Here is a 27,998-nt window from a genome sequence, read left to right on the forward strand (position 1 = left end):
TGTTTGGAACTCTGCATTCAGATAGGAACTGCTTTCCTTTTCTCCTTTGCTTTTTGCTTCTCTTCTTTTCACAGCTGTTTGTAAGGCCTCCTCAGAGAGCCATTTTGCTTTTTTACATTTATTTTCCATAGGGATGGTCTTGATCCCTCTCTCCTGTACAATATCATGAACCTCTGTCCATAGTTCATCAGGCACTCTGTCTATCAGGTCTAGTCCCTTAAATCTATTTGTCACTTTCACTGTATAATTATAAGGGATTTGATTTAGGTCATACCTGAATGGTCTAGTGGTTTTCCCTACTTTCTTCAATTTAAGTCTGAATTTGGCAACAAGGAGTTCATGATCTGAGCCACAGTCCACTCCTGGTCTTGTTTTTGGTGACTTTATAGAGCGTCTCCATCTTTGGCTGCAAAGAATATAATCAGTCTGATTTTGGTGTTGACCATCTGGTGATTTCCATGTGTAGAGTCTTCTCTTGTGTTGTTGGAAGAGGGTGTTTGCTATAACCAGTGCATTCTCTTGGCAGAACTCTATTAGCCTTTGCCCTGCTTTATTCTGTACTCCAAGGCCAAATTTGCCTGTTACTCCAGGTGTTTCCTGACTTCCTATTTTTGCAATCCAGTCCCCTACAATGAAAAGGACATCTTCTTTGGGTGTTAGTTCTAAAAAGTCTTGTAGGTCTTCATAGAGCCATCCAACTTCAGCTTCTTCAGCGTTACTGGTCTGGGCATAGACTTGAATTACCATGATATCGAATGGTTTGCCTTGGAAACGAACAGAGTTTATTCTGTAATTTTTGAGATTGCATCCAAGTACTGCATTTTGGACTCTTTTGTTGACCATGATGGCTACTCCATTTCTTCTAAGGGATTCCTGCCCACAGTAGTAGATTTAATGGTCATCTGAGTTAAATTCACCCATTCCAGTCCATGTTAGTTCCCTGATTCCTAGAATGTCAATGTTCACTCTTGCCATCTCCTGTTTGACCACTTCCAATTTGCCTTGATTCATGGACCTAACATTCCAGGTTCCTATGCAATATTACTCTTTACAGCATTGGACCTTGCTTCTATCACCAGTCACATCCACAGCTGGGTATTGCTTTTACTTTGGCTCCATCCCATCATTCTTTCTCAAGTTATTTCTCCACTGATCTCCAGTAGCATATTGGGCACCTACCGACCTGAGGAGTTCATCTTTCAGTGTCCTATCTTTTTGCCTTTTCATACTGTTCATGGGGTTCTCAAAACAAGAATACTGAAGTGGTTTGACATTCCCTTCTCCAGTGGACCACATTCTGTCATCCCAAATTAGTTGCTGCCTGTGTTCTCTATATTGTTGAATGATATCCATTGTACCTGGTTGTCCAGATGAAAAATTGGGAAACATTTCAGGATTTTCCTCCAAATATGTGGCTACCATTCAAGACTCCTTCTCCTTCTCATGTTTCATATTCGTTAATCAAATCCCATTGATTCTACTTACTTTATCTTTTTGGAACCCTTTCACCAACTTCAAATTTCACCTATTGTACTACTGAGTCTCTACATATTGCATTCCCCACAACTGGAGCTTCCTTTCCCTTGCTTTTGTTCCACACTATCCCTTTACCTGTATATTTATTTCTCATTCTTTAGATTAGTGGTTCTTAAAGGACAGTTCCTGACCCAGCAACATCAGAATCACTTGGTCACTTTTGTGAGTGAGAACATTCTTGAACCTTATCCCAGACATACTGAATCAGAGGTGCTGGAGTTATTCCAAGAAATTCATGATTTAACAAGTCTTTCAGGTGATTCTGATGCATGCTAAAGTTTGAGAACTACTGATTTAGATCTCAGCTAACATATCACCTACTTTGGGAAACCATCCTTGCCCATCCAAACATTAGATTAGGTGTCTTATTCTAAAATTCCATGGCACATTTTTAAAGCCCCTATTTAAGAGTTAAAACACTACATTAAAATTACCAGTTTACTTATCTCTATATAATAATAGCCCAAGTTGTTTTAGAGTATGAATAAGTATTATTTCCCAAAACTTCCATAACTTCTAACATTGTTCCTTACCCTGTAGGCCCCCAGTAAGTGTTTATTCAATGAATGAATGAATGAATAGAAGATAATGTGGTCAAGATTATGGTAACTCTACATTTAGTATTAGAATTTTAATATCTAACTGCAGTTAGGATCAGTCTGTACTAAGAGGACAGGATCTTTACCTATGATTAGGCTTAAGGATCAGTTTGTGGTCTGGGACAAGCCACTCTCTAGTCATGATTAAGAGCTCAGATTATATATAGCCAGATCTAGAGAGGCTAGAAGCTCAATCTGTATTCAGGGTTAAGGATAGTATAAGGCTCCATGTGTAACAAGTGTTGAGTATGTCTTTGATGAAGCAAAAGGCCTAAGGTAAGCAGTTTGCTCTGAGACTGAAAGAATGAATATTTCATAGAGACAAATTCAGACTATGGCTTAGTTCTGGTAAATATTCCTGTTTCTGTTCACTAAGAATATACTTAAAAAAAAAAAAAGGAACAAGCCAGAGGCTGAAACAGAGATGCTTCACATCCTATGTTACTTCACTAAGTGTTCCCACTCACCAGGCTCAGCAGCCAGTGGCCAACCAGTGCTAGATTCTAGCACTCCATGGGCATGCACAGAGTATGGGCGGCTGGCATTGTTCTTGAACACCACAGTTAGAATATCACCAACCTCTCCTCTGATAAGTGGACCTAGTAATTGCAAAAGAATAAAAAAAAAATCTCATTAGTGGAATAGTGAAACAGAGGCATTAAAGAAATTAAAGAAAGGGATATACACAGGAGCTACCTAGAATTAAGGGTTTGCCCTGAGAAAGGGTCCCAAGACTGAAAGTCATGACTAACTCCATTTTTAAATTCAGAAGCCCTTGAACTGATACTGCTACCCACATGATGAGGGTACTTCAACAAGATTATGTTTCAGATTATCCCCGCCTCCCACCTCTCTTTGTATAATAGCCCAAAGTTCTAGATAATCAGAATTCTGTGGAATCATTGTTGGTAAGGAATGAGAGAGGATTCCCTTCAAGGACTAGTGGGTATCTTCTGTATGATGATAAGAATGAGGAAGCTCATAGCTCCTATAAAAGTGAAGGAACCGAAGCAGTAATTGCAAGAGTGTAAGGGTAATACTGGTTCTCTGTACCATTTTTCCCACTTTTTGATACTCTTAAGTTCTCTTGCCTTTAGCATTTAAAAAATTGTATCACTATTATAGATCCCAAGATATAGAGGCCGGGAAATACCTGGTTCAGATTGCTGCAGAATTCATGAATTAACTCCATTTGACTGCTTATTTTCATGGATGATTTATAAAATATGACCACATTTCCACTATGTCATAAGGGAAATGGATAATGAGGAATGGAGAGGGCTTCCTGATATGACACAGCTTCCCTAAGGAGCATCACAGGCTTCTAGACACTAGGAGGGAAGTGGAATTCCCTTACCTAAGATTCCCAAGTGTTCCTCTGATCCAGTCCTTGGCCGTTGGACCCTGAATGTACCATCAGTATACTCTCTGAATACAGCTTTCTTGTATCTTGAACCCAGGAGTCCATCTTTGTTGCTCAGGAAGATGTGACCATAACTAGAGGAGTCCAAAGAGTAGTATGAATACCTGGCCTTTAACCTCTCATTTTCAGATATGGGAAAGCAAAGTCAGACCCATCTTCATGGCACAGATATTAGGAGAGCCCTCTTCCTAAGTCAGGTTATCCACCTTGGCTGCATATCTGCAGTTAAAAATGGTAGATTTCAATATTTATTTATGTTCCTTTGTTTGCCATCATCTAGTTAGGAATTTATAGTAAAATTTATATGGTAAAAACACTAGGATAAGAATCAAACCCTGAACGCTAGCTCCAGTCTTAATGATGTTTTAGATGAAATTAGTCTGACAAAGGACAAGGTACAGATGGTAGGAGAATACTAACTGCTTCTGTTGCTGGTGGATGAGGGATGGGGATAGGTAGGAAGAAAACAAAATCCTACAGATTTCTCATTATGAGAGGTTTTCCTATTTACAAAGAGCTATATTATTCATTTTATCATTTGGCATTTCCAGTAGACTGATGAGGTATGTACATCCTAAAGGTAGAATCCTGCAATTCAGTGATGACAGGACTTATCTTCATTTATACTGTCAGCCAGAAGGGGAAACAGGGCTTGGATTAAAGTCTGGTCAAGTTCTTTCAATTATACCACATCACTTCAAAGATGAGTAAACTAGAACTCAGAAAAGGGAATTCATTTTTTCAAAGTTGCAGAACAAGTTAGCAAGAAGCCTTCAACCTTCAACAATCAACACAAATAATTGGCAAAGGGTAGTGAGAACACCAAAAATAAAAGATAGCGGAAATTGCTAAACTGTACCATAGTTTCCATTCTTCCCTCCTTCCTTTTTAGTAATAGAGTCACCTAGGTTTTATCTGAGCACATTGCTGCCCAACCAGAGATTACATTTCCCAGACTTTCTTGCAGTTAGGTATGGCCATATGAATAAATTCAGGATAATTGGGTATGAGAGAAAGTAATGAACACAACTTCAAGTCATTGCCTCACAAACAATACTGCTTACCCTAGATTTACTTCCCCTTTCTTGATAGCTGGGAATGACTACAACCTGAATAGACATTTTAGTTCCTATTGGCCTTAAACTGCTCATATTTGCACTAGTATGAAAACAAGAAATACAATTCCAACATACTTAAGCCACTCTTTTGGAGCTTTTTCTGCAATACAGTTTAGCCTCTATCTTAATGATATTTTGGTAAGGGACATTTGAGCTTGGGACATTCAGTCCCCTAAGTAAATTCCATATAAAATTTAAGTCCCAATGTTAGTGCTTCTGAGGAGAGGAGGAAAGGAGACCAAGACTTAGAGCATGAAGAAGTTCAGCTCTAGAGTATAGCAACATAGATGAAGCACTGAGTTCCAACTTACCTGTGTTTTAGTCCCTGCTCTAGATTTGTTGGTATGTTATTAGGTGACTTTAGATAAGTGCCTCATCATCTCAGAATGTCCTTTATTTCAGTAAACTGGTCTAGAGTCTCTGAAAGCATGATCTCTTCTTTTCTGAAACCTTACCTGTCCTTCTCAGACTGGTTGTGCCATTCTAGTTCCCAGCTCCTGTCAGGGCAATAGTCCCACTCCATCTCTTCTGCCATGATGTAGTAGATCCTTGCAGCTTGGTAACGTTGATGAGGGTTGGCTTGATGTCCAGGACAAGGGGAGACATTATAGATTGCCCTCATCCCTGCTTCTCTATGGCTGCCTGCCTGGCAGTAAATTTCAAATGTCCCTGAGGTGGGAACAGAGAGTAAAACTTGAATTCAGAATACCCCTGTATAGTGCCTGAGGGAGTTCCTACTTCTCTCTAGTCATATCGCAGAGAGTAGGTAGCTTCAGACAAGGTTTTGCTATGCATTAGGTAAAAGATTATTACATTTATTGAGAATAATGAGCACAGAGGTTAACTAAACTCCCCACTAGAATGACAAACTCCTCTCTGTTTACCAATGGCTTCTCTAGTTTTAGGACTGAAAGTCCCACATCTCTGGGAACTCCTCAGTTATGAGAAACCTGGGATAGTCAATCATCTTATCTGATACTTATTAACCATATAACTTTCAGGAAAATTTTAAGCTTCTGTATATTTCAGTTTCCTCATGGTAAAGTGAGGAGCATTTTACTTAATGGGATTATTTTAAAATTAACCACAAAAATATGTACATATTTCTTGGCATAGTATAGTGTAAAATGTTCAATAAGTAAAATTATAAGTAAATAAAGCTGTAATAATTATTATTTGAAGGAAAGCATTGACCAATTTTCTCCCTTTCCTACCAAGTCTTAAAGAAATAAAGGTGGGCATACATATAATGAACTTCTTGATCATAAGAATGCTTACATCAGAGAACTCTGAAATGGCCTTCCCCAGGTTTTTTACAATAAAAGGTTTGGATATCAGCCATAAATATCTGAATTGTAGAGCTGCCTGTATCTGATCTCAAGATCCAGGTTTCTATGTCAAGGACACAAAGGCTCATAGACTATTGATCAGGAGAAGCTAACTTTCTTACATTATTTCCCCAGTATTCCTTATTTTACTGATGACTATCTATACCACCACTACAAAATCTTCCTGGCTTTTAAAGGCTTGTATGAGCTAGCTCCAAACTATGGATGCAATCCCACTTCCCACTCTGCCCAAAATTCAAACAGGGCTCCAACTAAATCTGCCCCTGATTGCCCCTCTCACATATTTCATTCCTATCTTGAAATCTTTACTCATTATTACTTTTCCAGAATAGACCTCCCCTTCCTCATAAATATCTTTACGAGTTCACTCATTCTCTAAGACCCAATTCATATTTCATCTCTTCCAGAAAGTCCTCCCTGACTATTCCGGCCCACATTGTGCTCTACATTTTTGCTTCTCTACTTCTAAAACATTTTTCATCTAGATCACATGGCTAAAGGACTAAGTGCTCCTTTCTTTAAAAAAACATCCTTTCCACTAGTTTATAAACTTCATGGAAAAATATTTTTTCCATATCTACTTTCTGACTCTTCTATTTCCCTTATCCCTCAAATCTGTTCCATCAATAAACCCTATCATCGCTTCCTTTACAGTCATTGTTCTGTTTCTACTCTTTCACTTCTCTAGTCAAAGCCACTATCATCTTTCACCTGAAAACTTCAATAACCTCACGACTGTCTTTTCTACTTCTCCTTCCCTCTTCAACATTCTCCAAAAGGGATACAGGGTCCTCTTTAACAAATATGATCCAGAGCACATTGCTCTCTTGCTTTAAATGCTCCATTCATACTCAGAATATAATTAAAGCTCCTGACTGTGGTCTACAAGGATCTGTATAATATGATTCTTGCCAACCTCTATGATTTCATATGATGTCAGTCTTCTCTTTGTTCATTATACTCCAACCATACTGACCTTCTTTCCAACCCTTGAACAAGCCATGCTTATTCCCATCTTGAGACATTTACACTTGCTGGGTCCTCTGCTTAGAATATTCTGCTTAGATATCTTCATATAGCATCTTCCATCCCATTACTTAGGCCTTAAATGTCACATTCTCCAAGAGGCATTCCCTAAACACCATCTCTAAAGTAATGCCCCTATCAGTTTATCACATCAATGTATTTTCTTTCCTTCATGACATATATCATGATCTGAAAATGTCTTAACATTTTATGTATGTGTTTTTGTATGTTTGTTGTAGATCTTCCCTGGAAGTAAGTATCACATCTATCTTTTCACCCCTCTACCCCAGACTTAGCACATGGAAAATGTGCAATAAATATGTGTTGAGTGAATGAATTTCTGTGCAAATGAATGACTGCATATACTGTATACAATGTCTAAAAGTCATAGCTCAGGGGTTGGTGTGAAGAAGAAAGTCTGATAATCATTGGATGGAATAGAAACAAATAGAAGACTTTATGGGAGAATCATGTGACCTAAGAGTAACACATCATCTCATATGGACATTATTCTCCAAGATGCTTCCTTTTTAATACTTTCTGGTCCTTTGCATCTGAGTCTCCTCCTACCTCTGTGACCAATATTTCTGCTGTCTCCTTATTCTTGCTTATCTTTTCCCTTCTACCACTTAAATGTTGATTTCTGTCTTAAGTTTTATTTCTTATAACTTCCTATAACTTTTATTTCCTATAACATGCTAAAGGACACCAACATGAAAACACTCAAATCTCTCTCTAGCCTGGACTTCTCCAATGTTTACATTACTACCCACAGCTACCTACTGTAAAATCCACACCACCTGGACTTCACCAGAAATTTAAAATTCAACATGCTCCCAAAGAATACTTTCTATCTGAAATGTAGTACGTTTTCCATGTTACTGTGTTTGCTCATATGATTAATGACACTACCATCCATCTAGTGCACAAGCTGAAAACCTCAGACACCCTTTCTTCTTGCTCAGCCCATTAGCAAATTCTTGTCATTTTTTTCTCAAATATCTCTTAACTCTGCCCCTTCTCTCCATCCATATTGCTCCCACCCATTGTCAGGGTCTTATCACTTCTTACAAGGGCCTCCTGCTATCACCTCTTCAATCTTATTTCTCGGTGTTACTCAACAAGGTTGCTATCAGTATTTTGTGTGTGATTATTCTTCATTGTTTAAGGCTGTCCTACATATTGACGAAAGCTTTAGAATCTCTGACTCCCACTCGATAAACAACAGTATCATACCCTTATAACACCAGTCATTGTGACAGCTAAAAGTATTCCACACATTTCCAAACACCAGCATACCACTTTAGTTGAAAACTAATGAATAAAATCAATCCACGTAACCTTCTCCAGGCAAATGATGCTCTCAAGTCACTGCCCGTGTGGTTCCTACTGCCTATAATACTCTCTTCACCATCCACCCTCTTTCTTTGCCTGGTAACAGTTTACTAGTCTTTGAAAGTTCAATTTGAATGTTTACTTTTCTAGGAAAGCCTCACTCCACAAGTCAGGCAGAATTTGTTGTAGTTTCCTGTGTGTTACTATAGCCCTTGTCTGATAGCATTGTCATAGAATTGTGAATATTGTTTACATACTTATTTCCTTTCCACACTAACTGTGAACTGCCTCATTCATTCCCACATCCCTAGCATCTAGACCAATAAGTGTAAGAAAACACACGTTTACTATGTCTGGGGGTAATCTACCTGTAAAAAAAAAAGGTAAAATAAAACATGAGGAAGAAAAAAGGGAAAACATCAAGACAAGAGACAAAAGAAAAGATACATATTAAAGGAAAAGGAAAAAGAAGCAAAGAAAATAGAAGGAATGGAAAAATAAATAAAGAGAAAAGAAGATTAAAAACAAAAAGAAAGGTAGTAAAAAAAGGCTAGGAAAAACTCAAAGGAAGAAAAAAAGCGTGAAAAAAGAGAGAGAAGAGAAGGAAAAGAAGAAAGGGAAGAAAGACAAAAATAATGCAAGGAGAAAATAAAAAGAAGGAAAGATAAAAGTCAAGATAGGAGAAAATAGATTTAAAAGGGGAAGAATGAAGGAAAAAGGGGGAAAAGAAGATACATAAAAAGGGAGAGAGAAACAAAACAAAGAAAGGATGAAAGAGGAATAGGAAAAATGAGGGAAGAGAGGAAAAGTAATGGGAAAAGAAAAGAGGGTGTGGAGGTGGGGATAAACAATGAGTTCTAATGGTGAAAGAGAAAAGAAACTCTGAAGGACCAGAGCAGTAATAGATATTCTTTTTGATGCTGAGAAACCTAACATGAAGTTGGTGGAAATTAGCACATTACAAGCTCTAGGCTCTTTATCTGCCACTTTCTCTGGTTATCAAAACTGTAGTATCAGTAGTTCTTTTGGGACAGCTGAGGTGTATTATTCAGTTTATTTTTAAATGTAAAAATGTCATTTCCATTAAATGTAATTAATAACTGAAATTAAAATATTATTAGGATTTAAAGCAAAGCAAAAAGAGGATTTAAAAAAGTCACAAATAAACCTATAACACTCACACTCTTAGCATTTTGCTGCACTTTTTCTGGGAATTTGTTCTTCTCTTTTATTAAACATAATTGTAAGCATCCAGCAAACATCATGCTGAATCTCTGGGGTGATGTTTTTAAGTTACCTGTAAAGCTGCTTAATTGCATATGTATCTTGACCAATCTTCATTGCAACTCCTTTTTCTAGACTTCCAAAGCCAGATTCTGGTTCTGGTTTTTTCATTAATTTGATACTTTTGTCCTATCTTTGGGGAGCTATTCCAATGGTCTCTCTCAATCTTAATCAGACATTAACGCCTACCAGGGGCAAAATGAAGGTGACTTCAGATAAAAGATGATCTTAACAGGGGTTGATGGAGCCAAATAAAAAGAAATAGAGATGACATTCCTAACCTGAGAAAATCATTTTCCCCTTCCAGATCTCTGTCTCTTTCTCCCATTAGTAAAATAAGTGAAATGAGATTATATCTAAGGGGCTCTACCAGTTGCAATGTTCTATGACTCAAAAATTCTTCAGGAAGAGGAGAATTTGAAATACTGGAAAATGCAAAGATAAAATGTTGGGTTTTTTTTTTTTTTGACCAAGAGTAACCTTTTATGCCTTTCTTATAAACCCATTCACTGCCAAAATATTAATAACTGTGAGCCCTAGAGAGCCAATTAGATCTTACAGGGGAGCCTGGCTAATTTTGTATGAAGGAGACTAAACCTAGGGTTTGGCTTTCGGACCACAGCTAAAGAGAAGATTCTTTCTTTTTCAGAACTCCCCCACCCCAGTGCTCACTGCTACTGCTGCTGCTAAGTCACCTCAGTCGTGTCCGACTCTGTGCGACCCCATAGATGGCAGCCCACCAGGCTCCGCCATCCCTGGGATTCTCCAGGCAAGAACACTGGAGTGGGTTGCCATTTCCTTCTCCAATGCATGAAAGTGAAAAGTGAAAGTGAAGTTGCTCAGTCATGTCCGACTCTTAGATACCCCATGGACTGCAGCCTACCAGGCTCCTCCACCCATGGGATTTTCCAGGCAAGAGTACTGGAGTGGGGTGCTATTGCCTTCTCCAAGCGCTCACTACAAGCATTCATTTCTATTGGTCCTAGCAGTCAGCAGTTTCAGCCCCATTAATGGCTGTTTCTAATTTGCTGACATCAACTCTCCTTGACCAAAGTATCCTAGGTAGATGGGCAGAAATGAGGACCCAAGAAGTCTGAGGAGGCTTGCTTCATGTCAAGTGTGTGTCAAACCCAGTGACAGGATGAAACCATTAAGTTGTCAAGGAAACTTGCTTTGTTTAAGGATTTTTCCTCAAATACGAATGGAATTTATAGAACTAAAAGTTTAGTGAGACCTGCATGGAACTGACAGATATTTCTTACAAACACTACTGCCACCTACTGCCTGGAAAAAGAATACACCCTAGGAACTGCAGAGAAAACTTTCTACTACCTTAGGAAATGTCACACAAAGATGGAATCTGAAGAAACATTACAGTCAAATTTAATTATGAAAGAAAGATAAGGAGAGGGAGGAGGAGGGGGAAGGAAGGAGGGATGGAGGAAGAGAGGGAAGAATGAAAGAGAGGGAGAGAGGAGGAGAAATGAACAAAAAAGAAAAGAAGGAAGCAGTCTAGCCACAGAGGGGAAGTGAGTAGACAAAAATAAGACAGCAAGTAAATGAAAGACCCTGGACTAAAAGTTCCTGTGTTCTGATTCCTAGGCTAAAACTGTTACAGCACATGCCACCCTACTCCTACCAGAAGTTTGCAAAAATCTTCACAGAATGTCAGAGTTGGAAGCACTTATAGGTATATTTCATTGATTTTTTTCTTCAATGCCGTACTTATATCTATAGAATCTCTACAGGGCCATAGGGCTATGTGACCAAGTCCATTCTCTGCCTATACAAGAATTGCCCTAATACTGGGCAGCATCTCTATTTCCCTCCTGTCATTCCGGAAAAGAACTTCCTCAGCTCTTTATTCTGCCTGCAGCTGAGAAGAGAATCCAAATAACCAAAACATGGAGTACACATTGAGAAAAGGACACAGCAGTTTTGAAAAGTTCCCAAGTACCTCAATATGACTTTTCTTTGCTGTTCAACAGCTCCACACCTCATCCAGCCCAATGCTCAACAAATTTTCTCAGCCTAGGGCCAGCTGCTAAGGCACTTACCAGGGTTGTCAGGTTGCATGATGGCCATAACAAAGGTGTGAGGAAAGAGCATGGCTGCACTCTTCCTCATGCCCTGAAGCTGCACGGTGTTGCCCTGGAATGTGACCCCATGTACATCAGTCTCTGTGCCCAGGCCAAGCAGGTGCCAGGCCACTGTGTCGCCCTTGCACATGTCCAGCTTGGGCAGGTTAGAGAACAGAAACCCATTAATGGCTGGAAAACAAAAACACAAGACAGAATGGGGAGATGAAAACAGATTACCCAGACACCAGCCGGCAGTGTGGCATTAGCACTGTACTAAGGTTTCCCACAACTTGAAATTTCTGAGTCATTCTCAACTCCTCTACCTTCTTCTCTAAGCCACATTAGTTCTACTTATGATGCCTTGCCTCTTTGGGATGAGGGCTCAAATGACCTTCTGGCTTTACCTCCTGACCCTCCTCTACCATACTTCACATCCTGGCAAAACTGAACTATTCTCCACTCCTAAAACTCCTTCACATACAAAAAAAAGTATCAATCTCTCCTATTCCCACTTTCTTAAAACTTCCCTCCCTTGGATTCTGTAGCACCATACTTCCCTGGTTCTCTTATAGCTTTTCTGATTGTTTCTCCTCCATCTTATTCTCATTCTCCATCCTCCTATAAAGTGTTAGAGTTCCCCAACATTCCTTCTTCAGCTTTCAATCTATATCATCCTCTTCATCTTCAGCCCCACTGCCCTGATTCTGGCTCTCATCATCTCTGGCTTGAATCCTACAGAATCTTCCTCCCTATACTTCTACCTATAATCTAGTCCCTCATCCTCTTTCATATACACATACACACCATTATCCTGTGAGCTCTATTTTCCTGTGCATGTGGCTCAGATGGTAAAGAGCCTGCCTACAATGTGGAAGACCTGAGGTCGATCCTTGGCTTGGGAAGATCCCCTGGAGAAGGAAATGGCAACCCACTCCAGTATTCTTGCCTGGATAATTCCATGCACAGAGGGGCCTGGTGGGTTATGGTCTATGGGATTGCAAAGAGTTAGACACGACTGAGCAACTAACACACACCACAAACCTTAAACATGGTAGTCACTTAGAAAATACATGTTGGCTTTTCACATGCTCTTCCCTTTGCCTGTAATAAATTTCCCCCCGGTCTTTCACTACACCAAATTACTACACATACATTATACACTAGCTCAAATATCACCTACCCTGTGAAGCAGAGTTATTACACTCTTTCTGGCTTCCTTGAAATTTTCTCCCCACAAAATTCTGAAATGTCACTTACCACAGAGTCCTATGATTTACTTACATTTATCTTCTACACTAGGTTGACTTAACAGGAAGCACATCATTTTTTCTGTATCTAAGCACCTAGGATGTTGCCTAATACTTACCAGGTGCTCGATAAATTCAATCTGGAATAAATTTGGTTCATAGACTGCATTATTTTTCCCAACTGATGTAACTGACTGGTAATGAGAACCAGGAGATGGAGGCAAAAGACAACACACTCGTTCTTGACCCCATCTCACCCTGCACACTCCCCTCAAAAACACAGGGAGGCCTGCTTGAAGCTGATCCCTTTTCAATGTCCTTACACTCACTAAAACCAGCTTTAATGAGTAACTTTATTTGATAATTCCACGGGATGCTCACGGAAACATCACTAACCTCCTGATTGTGCTTCCTTTACTACAGTGTTTGATTGCAAAGTTTGATTGAAAATTCAAGGCTCCTTCAAGCACTTACTTCTTCCAATAATTCTTTAATTGGATTTTTCTTCATCAATGTTCTCCTCTTCTGAACTCTATATCACTTAAAAGCTATTCCACACAATTTAGCACTTAATCATAGTCTGTCTTACATGTTCTATAATTGTTTAATGGACATTATTAGTCTCATTTAATTGCAAAATGCTGAGAGCTCCTTGCAAACTTGGATTATTTCTCCCTATCAGTTTGCTCACTGATCCAGTCACCTACTCATTAATTTAGTAGTCCATCAGTTCAATAACTATTTACTATATATTAGACCATGTAAAGTGTAAACAGATAAACAGTAAATAATACTCAACTTTAAGGAAACTACAGTCTAGCAGAAGTCAAAAGCCATGTAGCAAATAACTACAATATTGAGGATTGTATGGAACTTGCAATTTAAAAATCTGATAAAAATACAACAGTAGTTCAGAAGAGGGTGTCATTATCCTGGGATTGGGTGATAAGAAATGGTTACATGGAAGAGGTCATTTATGAGTAGAGTTTTAGAGAATGAGAAGAATTTCCACAGGATAAAAGCAAATATGTAAAGAGGGGCATTTCAAGTGGAGTACAAAGCATTACAAAAGCTTGAGCTCAGAAAAGTACAAGGTATGTCTGTATAGAATCCGCCTGCCAAGGCAGAAGATACCGAAGACATAGGTTCAATCCCTGGGTCAGGAAGATCCCCAGCAGCAGGAAATGGCAACCCACTCCAGTGTTCTTGCCTGGAAAATTCCATGGACAGGAGCCTGGCAGGCTACAATAGTCCATGGGATCGCAAAGAGTTGGACATGGCTGAGCGACTGAGCACTCTACCCACATATGTCTATATAGAGAAAATATCTCCTTTTGGCTGTAGTAGGAGGTTGGGAAGCAAGGATAATGGGTGCTAAGAGAGGAGATAAGACTGGAAAGGTATCATCCCAGGTTACTCTCCTCATTCTCCTAGTGGGCCCTTTGTATGCAATCCTCATTTCACAGTACTTTTTTTTTCCAGTGTCTCCCATACTGCATAACACAGAACAAAGCACAGGAAGGTGTTAAGGATAAGGTGTGTTGTCTTAGGTTTAATCCCTCAATTTAGCTTGTCTCTTAGCAGAGTTGACCAATAGAATCAATGTTTTCAGGGATGGATCATGATTAAATCTAGGTTAGATTTTACTCATAACCTCTCAGCTATAGCTTAGGGTAAAAGCACTCCCCATACCATGCATTCGATTAGAGTCTTGAAAACCCTTGGCATCCTCTGAGAGCAGTCGGGAATCCAACATAGCAGCTGCTTGATTGGCATTGCTGTACCAGCTCTTATTCTCATCCAACACAGTGAAAAGGAGAAAGAATTCTTTATCCATCCCTTTCTGTAGTCCCAGTGGAAGAAAACAAAGGGGGATAAACAACAGTTTTAGCAGTTGTGAACTGTGCAGCTTCAGACCCCAGTGATCCTTGATTATTTCCCATTTCCTTTCCAAACACAGAGCCAAATCCATATCTCCTGCCTAGAGCTTTAGTTGTTGCTAGGAAGTTTTTCCTCAGGTAACTTCAAATTGCAGGTAGGTAAAGGTAGTTAGAATAAAGTTATAAGACTGGAGGGGAGGAATGCAAGAAAAGAGGCAAGGAAGAAGTAAAAGATTATGATGAAGAGGTACAGAGTATGAGAGAAGAGAGCCTGGAATCAGCTAGGAGTAGGAGTGGGGAAAGATGGCTAGGAGATCAGAGGCGGACTCTATGGGGGGATAAGTTAGAAAATAAAAAAATAAGTATACTAATTATTAACATATTTTATTATTAATTATTAATTTTAGTAATACTATTACTGAGTGTTTACTAGATATCAGACACTGTACTAAGCACTCTATATGGATTATTTTAATTAATCTTCACAGAAAGCCAACATATTTACTTCCATTGTTTACCTTTTACTATAGATGATAAAATTGAGGCAAAGAGAGGTTAAGTAATTTGCCCAAAGTTAAACAGCTAAGAGTTGTGGGCTGAATATAAAAGAAGACAAGAAAACAATAGGGAAGATTTGGGGATTAAGAGCAAGTTTTAAGGGCCACTGAGATTTTAAAAAATGAGGAGATTTTGGGAGAATATAAAATTGAAAGGAATAAACACTAAGGAAGATGTGTGTTTGTGAACAGAATAGCATGCAAAATAGCATGAGGTTATGACTGATCTGTGTAGTTGTATGGCAGAAACCAACACAACATTGTAAAGCAATTATCCTCCAATTTAAGTAAAAAAGTAAAAAGAAGAAGAAAAGGAAAAAAATAAAGTCTAGACAAAGAAATGAGGCAAAAAAAATAGCATGAGTTCACCAACTATTAATTTCCAATTCAATAACTTGGTTAATTTTTATGCTCTTATTTTTATAACCCAGATCCATGCATAACTTCTATTTAGCAACCTAGCCTCATCATCTTCCCAGAAAGCTTTCCAGCCAGAAACCTTGAGAATACCTGCTTGCCATCTGTACCCAAGGCGCCAGCCTTGCACACCAGTAGGGGGCCCACCAGACCAGAATTGGTATCTTTTATGGGATCTGCAGCAGAGAAGTATGTCCAGGTGAGACAGGCAGGATCCTGAACAGTGGGGCCAGCATGGGGAGGGACTGTCCAGCGGTATGTTACTTTCTCAAAGGGCCTAGCCACTAAGCCAGAGTGGGGAGAGTCTGCAGGAAAAAACATAGAATGTATTGCTCACATTGGCTAGAGTATCAACATCTCCAAATAGTGGAGTAAAGATCATAAACTACAAAGGTATTTTGGAATTTATCACATGGTAGTATAATTTAAGATGGTTTTAACTTATTTTTTCTTGTTCATTCATTGTTCCTAACTCTTTAAAGTTTCAAACATACAGAAAACCTTAAAGGATAGTACAATAATCGCTCTACCACTTGGAGCTGATTGTTATCATTTGGCCATTCTTCTTTTTGTATTTTATTTTTCAAATTTATTTATCAATTTTTTTTACAGTATGTCCTTGTTGGTAATCTATTTTATTACAGGCTTAGCCATCTTAAATTTATCTAAATCTATGTGTATGGTTATTTTTTTCTAAATCATTGAGAAGTGAAATGCAAGAATAATGACATTTTACTTCTATATACATCAGTAACCATCTCTTATATTATCACAATAAGATTACCACACCTAAAAAATACCCTAATACCATCTAATATCCAGTGTATATCAAAAATTACAATTATCTCCAAAATGTCTCTTTTATACAACCAAAATTAGACAAGGATTTCATGTTGCCCTTGGTGTTGTCTCTTTAATCCCCCCCCCACTTTGGCACTGATTTCTTGAAAAGTCTAGACCAGTTGCATTGTAGAATATTTTTTTATTCTAGATTTGTCTGTAACCTTGCCTTTTATGCTTTCAGTTGTGGTTTTTTTTTTTGGTACTTTTGACTTGAGATTAGCATGCATGTGTTAGTATTACTCTCAAGGAAAAGAAGAAATTAACTACCCAATAATCCCACTTGTAGGATTCTTTCCTGAGGTAGTAATTCAAACCAAATGAATTCATTCATTGCAATATGATTTACAATATCAAAAAAATAATGAAAGAAATGTACATGTCCAAATGATAGAGGATAAGGTAATTTTTTTTTTACCTTATTACATAGTCATTAAAATGTTTGTAACATTATAATGACATAGAAGATGGGCACAATATAAAGGTAATTGAAAACAGTAAGATACCAAAGTGTACAAAACATATCATTATAAATATATACATTTGTATAAACACAAAAAATATGAAAAAGTATATCAAAATGTAATGGCAATCTACCTATGGGGTCTATTTATTTTATAATTTTCCATTTTTATCAAAATTCCATAACATATATGTTATTTTTATAACCAGAATATATTTATATTTAAAAGTTGTCTCATTGATCCCAGCTCTGTCTCACTATAATATCATACTCAACAACATCCATCCATGGCAGTTAATTCTGTCTTCTTTTCTCTCCTTCCTTCCCCTATTTATATATCCTCTAGAGCAGGGGTGCCAAAACTCCAGAATCTAAGGCCTAATGGTCTGAGGTGGAGCTGATGCAATAATAGCAGAAATTAAGTGAACAATAAATACAATGCACTTGAATAATCCTAAAACAATTCTCCCCAACTCGGTCTATGGAAAAATTGTCTTCCATGAAACCAGTCCCTGGTGCCAAAAAGGTTGGAGACTGCTGCTCTAGAGGTACCTGCTATTATCCGCAGCCCACATTTCTTGAAACCCTGCCTGCTCACCATCATTGTACACAGTTCCCTCAGAGTCCTTCTCATAAAAGACTCCATGAGGCTGTATGCTGAATGGCTGGGAGGCACGGTTGTAGAAGATCACCAGGATGGTGTCACCCACCTCAGCCCGGATCACTGGTCCTGGAAAATGGGAAGGAGAGACAATGGGAATGAAAACAGTGATGACCAGGGAGGATGGAAACAGAAGGGAAAGGAAAGAGAAATGTAAAAGAGAGAAAACTTTTCTCTCTGCAATAATAAGAATGATCTTTTTCTATTATATTGCCATTTTTAGTTATAAAAAGCAAGTTAAAATCCACTATCTCAGGCTTCCCTGGTGGCTCAGTTGTAAAGAGTCCACCTGCCAAAGCGGAAGACAGGGGTTCAATCCCAGATACAGGAGGATTCCATGCCACAGAGCAGCTAACCCATGCACCACAACTACCGAGTCTGTGTTATAAAGCCTAGGAGCCACAACTACTGAGTGTACATGCCACAATTACTGAAGCCCAAGTGCTCTGGAGTCCGTGCTCCACAACAAGAGAAGCCTACTTACCACAACTAGAGAGTGGCCCCTGCTTGCTGCAACTAGAGGAAAGCCTGCACAAGAATGAAGACCCAGCATAGCCAAAAATAAATAAACAGATAGATAATCAAATAATTAAAAAAACTCACCATCTCATTTTGATGTGTACATCATTCTAAGGTATACAAGACATTGACTATCTTCATTTTTCAGATGAGGAAACTATAGTTCAGAGAGTTGGAATTGATCAGCCCAAATTCAAATGACTGATTAGAAACAGAACCAGGTCCTGAAGTCAGGGATTTCTCCCACTCCACTGTCAGTTCCAATACTATTTTTCCTCCCTTCACTGCCTTAGTTTCCACAGCTGCACTTCCTGGCAGAACTCATCTGAATATCTGAATTTGCCTCAATCCTAAACTGAATCTAATGGATGAAATTATAAACTCAATTTAGGTCCTGGACTCAGCGATCTAGCCATGATTTCTAGACTTTTCTTTGCTCCACAATCTACCACATCTAACCTAGCTTGGGTCACCTTTGAGATCAGTCAGAAATGCCCTGAGTACTTACGCTGACTCTAACCCTAGTTCAGATTTTCTGACTTGGTTTTTACTTAACTTCTACACCTAATGCTGCACCTCTGCTCAAACACTAGGAACCAATACCCACTTACAATAATGAGCAAAACAGCTATACAAAAGATAAGCAAGGAAATGAAGATAAACCACACAATAGACTAACTAGATATAACATTTACAAAACACTGTACTCAACAAGAACAGAATACACATCCTTCTCAATGCACAGAGGACATGTTCCAAGATAGACCATTTATTATTAGGTCACAGATTAAGTGTCAAAAGACTTAAAAATATATCACACAAAGTATTTTCTCCATCTACAATTGGATGAAGTTAGAAATCAATAACAGAGAGAAAATTAGAAAATTCACAAAAGTGTAGAAATTAAGCAACACACTTTTAAACAACCAGTATTTCAGAAAAGAGATCACAAGGAAAATTAGAGAATATGTAGAGGCAAGTGAAAATGACAATACAACATACCAAAACATCAGATGTAGTGAAAGCAGTGTTAAGGGGGAAATTTATACCTATAAACACATTTAAAAAAAAAAAAACAGGAAATTTCTCAAACCAAAAATCCAATTTTACAACTTAAGGAACTAGGAAAAGTAACACTAAACAAAAGCTAGCAGAAGGAAGGAAATGATAAAGATTAGAGCAGAGATAAATAACATGGAGGAAAAATAAAAAAACTTTAAAAGCAATGAAACCAAAAGTTGCTTCTTCAAAAAGGTCAACAAAGTTGAAAACTCCTTAGCTAGATGGAGTAAGAAAAAAAAAATAAAGAAGACTCAAATTACTAAAATCATAAATGAAAGAATGAAAGTAGGGACATTATTACTAATACTATAGAAGTAAAAAAAATATAAGATTGTAAGAGAATGCTATTAACAATTGTACATGAGCAAACAGATGAATTTCTAGAACAGAAAACCTACCAAGACTTAAGTGTGAAGAAATAGAAAATCTGAAAGACAAATAAGAAGATTGAACCATTAATCAAAAATATGGTAACTAAGAAAAGCCAGATGGCTTTACTGGTGAATTCTACTAAACATTTAAAGAACTACTACCAATTCTCAAACATTCCACAAAAATTGGAAAGGAGGGATTATATTCTAACTCATTCTATGAGGTCAGCATTACACTGATATCAAAGCCTGACAAAGATATTACAATAAAAGAAAAACTATACACCAATATTACTTTTTAACACTAATGCAAAAATTGCCAACAGAATACTAGCAAATGAAATTCAGCAGCATATTAAAAAGATTACATATCATGACTAAGTCATATTTATTCCTGGAATGCAAGAATGTTTCAACACAAAAAAAATCAGTCAGTGTAATACACTATGTTAACACAATAAAAGAAAAAAATTACCATCTTGGTTAATGCAGAAAAAACACTGGACAAAATTGAACACCCTTTAATAATATAAAACATTCAAAAGCTAGGAATAGAAAGAGACTGCTTCAACATAATAAAAGCCATATATGAAAAACCCACAGCAAACATCATACTCAATGTTGAAAGACTGAAACTTTTCCTCTGAGATTAGGAACAAGTAAGGATGTTTGCTTTTACCACTTCTATTCAACATATTACTGGGATTTCTAGCCAGAGCAATTAGTCAAGGAAAAGAAATAAAAGATATCCAAGCTGGAAATGAAGCAGTAAAATATCTCTATTTGCAGATGATATGATCCTTATCATAATTATTTGGAAAATCCTAAAGCGTACACACACACACACACACACACACACACACACACACACACACACACAAGACATTAAAATACATGAATTCCTCGAAAGAGTAGAGTACAAAATCAAGACACAAAAGTCAGTTGCACTAACAGTGAAAAACCTGAAAGATAAACTACAGAAGCAATTTCATTTATAATACCATGAAAAGAATAAAATACCTAGACATTATTTAACAAAAGAGGTGAAAGATTTGTAGAAAGAAAACTATAAACCATTGATAAAATACACATGAAAGTGGAAATATATCCCATGTTCATAGGTCAGAAGAATTAATATTGTTAAAATGTCAATTTCACATGAGCAATGTATATGTAATCTTAAGGGACTCCAAGCAGCAAAATAATCTTGGGGGTAAAAAGAACAAACTGGAAGACATTACACATCCTGATTTTAAAACTTACTATAAAGCTATGGTAATCAAACCGGTGTGGTAGTAGCATAAGGATGACAGATATATAGACCAATGGAATAGCATAGAGATCCCAGAAATAAATCCTCACAGATATGAGGAAAACTTTTTAAACAAATGGTGTTGGGAAAACTGAATTTACATATGCAAAAGAGTGGCTGGACCTTTACCTGACATCATATGCAAAAAATTAACTAAAAATGGATCAAAGATCTAAAGTTGCCTAAAACAATACAACTGCTTATAAACATATAGCAAAATCTTCAGGACACTGGATTTGGCAATGATTTCTTGGCTATGACACCAAAGGCACAGGTAATTAAAAAAAATACTGTATCTCATGAAAAAAAATTAAATGTTTATCAAGAGACACTACCAACAGGGTCTACCTGGTGGTCTAGTGGTTATGATTCCACACTTCCAAGTCAGGGTGTGCAGGTTCAATCCCTGGTTGGGGAGCTAAGACCTACATGCCATGAAACACAGCCAAAAAAAAAAAGAAGAACAGTACCAACAGAGTGAAAAGGCAGTCCACAGAATGAGAGAAAATATTTGCAAATCATATGTGACAAGGGATTAAAATCCAGAATATATAGAGAACTCCTAAAACTCAACAACAAAAAATAATTCAAATAAAGATGCACAAAGGATTTGAATAGACATTTTTCCAAAGAAGATATACAAACAGCCAATGGGCACATGGAAAGATGCTCAACATCACTAATCTTCAGGAAAATGCAAGTCAAAACTACAATGAGCTATCTCCTCATACCCATTAGGATAGATAATAAGAGAAAAATAAGTGTTGCCAAGGATGTATAGAAATTGGAACCCTTGTGCACTGCTGGTGGGAGTGTAAAATGGTGCAGTTACTGTGGAAAACAACATGGCAGTTCCTCAAATAATAAAACTAGAACTACTATAAGATCCAGCAATTTCATTTCTGTGTATATACCCAAAGCAATTGAAAGCATGTCTCAAAGAGACATTTGTGTACCCATATTCATAGCAACATTATTCCCAATGGCTAAAATGTGGAAGCAAACCAACTGTTCACTGATAGACAAATGAATAAGTTTAGCAAAACTTATATACCTACAGTGGAAATTCTGCAATATACTACAACATGGCTAGACTTTAAGGACATTATACTAAGTGAAATGTCAGTCACAAAAAGACAAATATTGTATAATTCCACTTATATGAGGTACTTAAGCTAATCAAAATCATAGAGACAGAAGGTATTAATAGAATGGTGATTGCCAAGGGTTGGGAGGAGGGGAGAATAGGTAATTGTTTGTTAATTGGTATAGTATTTCAGTTTTACAAGATGAAAACAGTATGGAAATGGATGGTGGTGATGGCTGTGCAATGTTATGAATGTACTTAATACCATTGAACTACATACTTTAAAATGATAAAGATGGTAAATTTTATGCTAAGCATATTTTGCCACAATGAAATATTGAAAAATAAAAAAAAAGACAGGGGACCTATACTGAATACCAGCTAATGATAGCTCTTTTCTACTCACCACTCACCCTCTTTTCCAAACCAAGGTGTGTTTCTTCTCCTTATTATATCCCTATCCAGCTAATGAAACACCAATTGTCCATTATCAGATCTCCAAAAATCAACTGGTAAATACCTAACCTCAGAATATGGTCTATTATATTATTACATTTTCAAAGTTTTCTCCCATCTAATCTATCTTGTTGCCTGGCTCTACTAGGTGAATAAGCCACACCCAACCTTCCTATACTATTTCAGTGCTATACTGTGCTTTAGGCCTTTTAGATATGTTCCTTAGGTCAGGCCCTAAGCTTTGTTCTGCATCCCTCACCGTAGCAACCATGCCTACATGTCATGCCATTTACTCCTGGTCCCATATTTCCAAGATCCTGAACAGTCTTGCTGCCTTAAATAGCCCCTCAGAAATATACCTAGAGAATAATGTTTAAAAGTATGATCTGTACAGTACTGCTATCAGAAGATGCTCAATGGGGAAAAAAAAAAAAAAGGTTTCAGTAGTCAAGTATATATAAGAAATGATGTATATTTTACTCCCATTGTGGAAATTCATGATGAACAAAAATAAATCCACAGTTCTGGGAAGCCCTGCACCAAAGAATAGTATTTGACTATGTTTAACTTAGTGTTTTGCAGGCATTTTCAGACCCATAACCCTTTTCCACAAAACACTGCTCTCTTGGGACTCATTCTGAGAAATGTTGGTCTAGAGCATATTTCTGAGTGGCCACCAGGCTCCAGTTTTTAAGGCCTCCCCAATTCTCTGGCTCTAGTCAATTAAATTCATAAGTTAAGGATTCCTCACCCAGAATTCCAAGATGCTTATCTTCCTCCAGCTGCACCTTTTCCTGGAATGTCTCATCTTGGAAGGCTTCATATCGAACTTTCCAGTAAGTGCCCCCAATTCGGATGGAGCTCTTCTGGAAGAATTTATCTGAGCCACTGGCATGTAAGGAGGCAAATACCAAATTATTTAGCCATATATCAAATAGACTCCCGTTGCACACTTGTTCTCATCAAGTTATGGATCTTTGTTTAGGAGGGACCTCAGAGATCATCCAGGTTAACTTCCAACTAGTGAAGGTATCTCCTCTGGCGAAACACAAATTAATGATACATAGCTTCTGCTTCAGCCTTTCCAAGATCAGGGAACTCATTTTCAGAGAAAATAATTCCTCTTACTGTTGGATAGTTTTTACGATTGGAGTTCTTTATAGTAGGCTGAAATCTTCTTGCTTGTAAGTTCCAGATGCTGGGATCAGTTCTATTCTCCAGAGTTACATAGTCTTAATCATCCTCAGGTACTCTAAATCCTTTCTCCCCTTAATATCTTTCATTTAAAAATGAAAGTTCACTAACTTAGAAAGACAGTTGTAGATTCTTAGAAGCCATGCTGACACCCAAGTGCCTACTTTCCTATATTTTCTGCAGATTTATTCTATTATTTCCTACTGGAGAATAAACATGATTTGGTGTTCTATAGTATTTTCCATAAACTCTCTTAGTCATCTATCAAGTGCATCTTTTAAAAAGACCTGGAATCACTGATAGTCCAGTGAGTCAGTGTAACTTAAGGCCCAGCAACTGATTAGGGCACCAACCTTCTACTCTATCTTGCCCATATCTGAGTTATAGATGAAGCATGAAAATTTGGAGAAATTCCTCATAAAGGATGGACATGGAATGACCATAAGGCAGGTTTTTTCCCCTTTTCTTATACTTTTCAGAGTGCATTTTACACTTCAGCTTAAATGTGTCCTTCAGACTATGGTAAAGAAAGAAAGGAGTAGCATGATAAATAATTGATAAGTTAGAATTGGAGAAATGTCATTTTAAATGACATGACCTCATCTTGGCCTTCTTTTCTGCTTGGACCCTTGGCTGGGAATATGACATGACCATACAAAAAGCTTTGTAACTCTCCATAAGCAGGCAATCCTGCAGGGTCACGAGAATTTGACTAATAGTTGTGCCATTAACTCCAGACAATGATTGTGATCCCCAAGTGAAGTGAAAATTTCTGAGAGGGAGTAATAGGTGTTTGTGGGTGGACTAAGGAGTAGAGAGAGGAAACACATTACTTCTTACCTGCCTGGTTCCCTCAAATTCTTTCCCGTACTCCCATCATGCCCCATAGGGCCATAGTCCCATTGAATCTCATGGGCCTCAATGAAGTACTGACGGACTTTGCCTGTGAGTAAGTTCACGGGAGGTACCATGGAGCAAGACTTGACCTCGTAGAGTGCTTGCATGCCATCTGGAGGAAAAACATCAGGGCTGGCTCCATTCTACCCAATACATCTTTTACCCAGGTGACTCATCTTCCTTCTTTTCCTAATGTTTCCTGCTTTCACCCTTCACTAGGCTCTTTACCCCTCCCTCCAAATTAGCTACTTTCTTTCACTCCTAAAGAGCCTGACTGGGAGAGAGGGAGTGCAAGTGGGGATTCAAGTATCTCCACCTGCTCACCACTACTAACTCATTTATCAGACCTTCATTCTGCAAAATGCTTACACTGTGGCAACATCACTGAACTTGAAGTCAAAATACCTGAATTCCAAGTCCAAGCCTTATCACTATCTATAGGAACTTAGGCAAGTCGCTTCCTAGATCTGAACTTAACCTCTGATTTGTAAATGGGGAGAATAGAGAAATCTACTACACTAGGCCCATGGGAGCATCAAATTTTAAAAAGAAGAGTGTTATTTGTAAAGTGGGAAGCTTCCAAAGTAAAGGAACATCTACATATGAAGATGAAGCTTCACACTTCGGCCTGTCAGGAAAGTGTAGATTCTAAGTAGTGTTTCCAAATGTGGAGTTGTTACATTGAGGCACAGTGGTAATACTGTGTTATATTTGCTTGGCTGTGTATAGAGGTCATTCAGGTACACTATTTCATTTGAGTCTCACAACATCCCAAGGAGATCTGAAATTTGAAATTATAAATCTGAGCTATGAAGAAAGAGGAGATAAGGATATACATTTCCATTGAATGTGTACTAACTGCCAGACCCTTTATTGGGTAATTTACATATTTCAGTTACTTCCTTCAGTCCTCATAACTAGCCTGTGAAACAGAATTAATGTCCCCTTTTGCAGATGAAGTTTTCTTTGTAAGGATCAGAGAGGTTACATAACTTGCCCAAGATTACATAGCTAGTCAGAGGTAGAATTAAGATTTAAGTGCCTGTCTTCCAACTGCACATTTGAGTGCTCATTTTCTTCTCTTGTATCCAGTCTTGGTCTCATCATTCCCCCATCTCTAAGCTTCAAAATCCCATTATCTCTCTGAAACCTCTTTACAACTTTATAAGGTGGGAATTATTATTGCAATACTCAGATGAGGAAATATAGACTCAAAAAATGTGACATGACTTACCAAAGGTTCACTCATCCATTCCTATACCATCTTATGTTAGAGACGGGGAAGATAAAACCCAGAGAGCATGCCCAAGGTCAACCTGCAATTTAATGATTGAGCCAGGAAGGAACCTGGAATCCCAGAATTCTAATGTTTCATCATTTATATCCAGTTATCTCACCTGAAAGACCAATCTTATTGCTTCAGGTCAGAAACCCAGGCACCAGATAACCATCACTGCCACCTACCTCCTATATCTAAAGGATCAGAGATGTTGGATCTCACCTTGCAAATGACTATTCACTTGGCAGCTGATTAACCAGGTGCCAGGTTCCTGGGGCACCATCTCAGCACTCACAAAAGTGGCTGGAAAGATATGAGCCACATCAGTTCTATGACCTCGGATGGTCAGCATCTGTCCATGGAAGAAAACTGTGTGGACATCTACCTCATTGCCCATGCCAAACAAGTGCCAGGCCACACGTTTCTGTGCACACATACTTAGATCTGGCAAGTTTCCAAATACAAAGCCATTGATTGCTGCAAAATAAAACACAAAGAAAATATCAGAGTTAGGAAATGATAGCCCAATGAGAGAAGCCTTACCATCTGACAATAATAATAGGTAACACTTGGATGAGGTTTCGAAGGGTACACTGTGCTGACTGTATGCATTATCTCATATAAATCTCACAAACAGTCCTAGAAAATAGGCAGAATTCACTGGTATGGAACAAAAATGTGAAAATCTAGGCTCAGAGAGGTAAAGTTATTAATACTTATCTCCCAAGACCACAGAGGTATTAAGTGGTAGAGCCAGGATTCCAACCCAGCAATCTGAGGAAGCTTTCTAAGAAATGGAGTTTTATTTTATAAACCTTCTTTCCTTCTAGGCCAATTTCCTTCTGAAATTTCCACAGGGAAGTTGTCAAGTTAGCTAACTAATTGTCATTACAAGCAATTGGTATAAATTTGAGCTGTCCAAACCATCTTTCACATATTCTCCTTCAGTTTTCACCTCCCCTTGGGACTCTGGTTTTGAGCCTATCTCTGTCACTATGTAAATCACTCCTATAATTAAACAAAAGCAAAATCAACTTTTTTTCATTTCTAAAATCCGTTTTCTGTCCATGCCTTAGGACTTCTGTGACTTTTGTTTGTTTTGAATTTAATTAAGATGGTTAACACCCTTACGGGAACTCATTTCTTTTCTCTACAAAACAAGTAATTTTTCCAGTTTGCATCCTTTTTAGAACAAAGAGATGTTAACTAGTTATATCATTGGGCAATCCTAGCCAGTGACTCGGAGAAGGCAATGGCATCACACTCCAGTACTCTTGCCTGGAAAATCCCATGGACAGAGGAGCCTGGTAGGCTGCAGTCCATGGGGTCGCTAAGAGTCGGACACGACTGAGCGACTTCACTTTCACTTTTCACTTTCATGCATTGGAGAAGGAAATGGCAAACCACTCTAGTATTCTTGCCTGGAGAATCCCAGGAACGGGGGAGCCTGGTGGGCTACTGTCTATGGGGTCGCACAGAGTCGGACACGACTGAAGCAACTTAGCAGCAGCAGCAGCATATGGTTTTGGAATCAACAACCCTGGGCTGTTCCACGTTAGAAGGCAACACACCTAATGGCAAGAGCATAGCCTATGTGGTCAGAGAGATTAGGATTGGAAATTTAGCTGTGCCATTTATTTTCTGTGTAATCCTAGAGCCTTGGTTTACTCATGAGTGAAATGGAAAAACCACCTACTACCCATGATCCTCGTGAGGATTAAAAAGAACCAGGTATGTGAAAACATTCACCAAATACTAGGCCCAGTGGAGAACCTCAATCAGTGTTCACTGTTATATGTGGCCAATTACTCCCAGCTTACCATGCATCCTATTGCTCTTCTGAAAGTCCTCATCTTCTTTGTCCACTGAGGCGGGGTCTGAGCAGTAAGTGGCAATGTTCTCATTGATATGCCAGCTAAGGTTCTCATCTATCACACTAAAAAGGAGGAAGAAATCGTTGTCCACATCCTGCCGCCGAGGAGGGAAGCTCCCATCCAGGGTTCCT

General features: G+C 38.2%; 1 protein-coding gene across 21 annotated transcripts in view; it reads right to left on the reverse strand.

Annotated features, from left to right (window-relative positions):
- HEPH (hephaestin) overlaps positions 1–27,998 on the reverse strand; it is a 118,085-nt gene that overhangs the window by 79,804 nt on the left and 10,283 nt on the right. For 16 of the 21 annotated variants that reach the window (XR_014075797.1, XR_014075795.1, XR_014075796.1 and 13 more), the window contains 11 exons: positions 27,814–27,996; positions 26,216–26,470; positions 24,658–24,826; positions 23,375–23,511; positions 17,754–17,885; positions 15,946–16,157; positions 14,691–14,841; positions 11,728–11,940; positions 5,132–5,345; positions 3,493–3,632; positions 2,603–2,734 (listed from right to left, as the gene is read on the reverse strand). Coding sequence is in view for 14 of the 21 variants with exons in the window: in XM_081565531.1 (XP_081421657.1) it covers positions 2,603–2,734; positions 3,493–3,632; positions 5,132–5,345; positions 11,728–11,940; positions 14,691–14,841; positions 15,946–16,157; positions 17,754–17,885; positions 23,375–23,511; positions 24,658–24,826; positions 26,216–26,470; positions 27,814–27,996 (1,938 nt within the window). In the remaining 7 variants the exon portion in view is untranslated. Of the gene's footprint in view, positions 1–50; positions 1,359–2,602; positions 2,735–3,492; positions 3,633–5,131; positions 5,346–11,727; positions 11,941–14,690; positions 14,842–15,945; positions 16,158–17,753; positions 17,886–23,374; positions 23,512–24,657; positions 24,827–26,215; positions 26,471–27,813; positions 27,997–27,998 lie in introns of those variants that run through there. The other 5 variants (XM_081565539.1, XM_081565537.1, XM_081565540.1 and 2 more) reach the window with 4 other exon arrangements.

Source organism: Giraffa tippelskirchi, chromosome X, assembly GCF_054371585.1.
Source record: "Giraffa tippelskirchi isolate mGirTip1 chromosome X, T2T-mGirTip1v1.2.pri, whole genome shotgun sequence".
In the NCBI taxonomy this organism is placed as follows: Eukaryota; Metazoa; Chordata; class Mammalia; order Artiodactyla; family Giraffidae; genus Giraffa; species Giraffa tippelskirchi.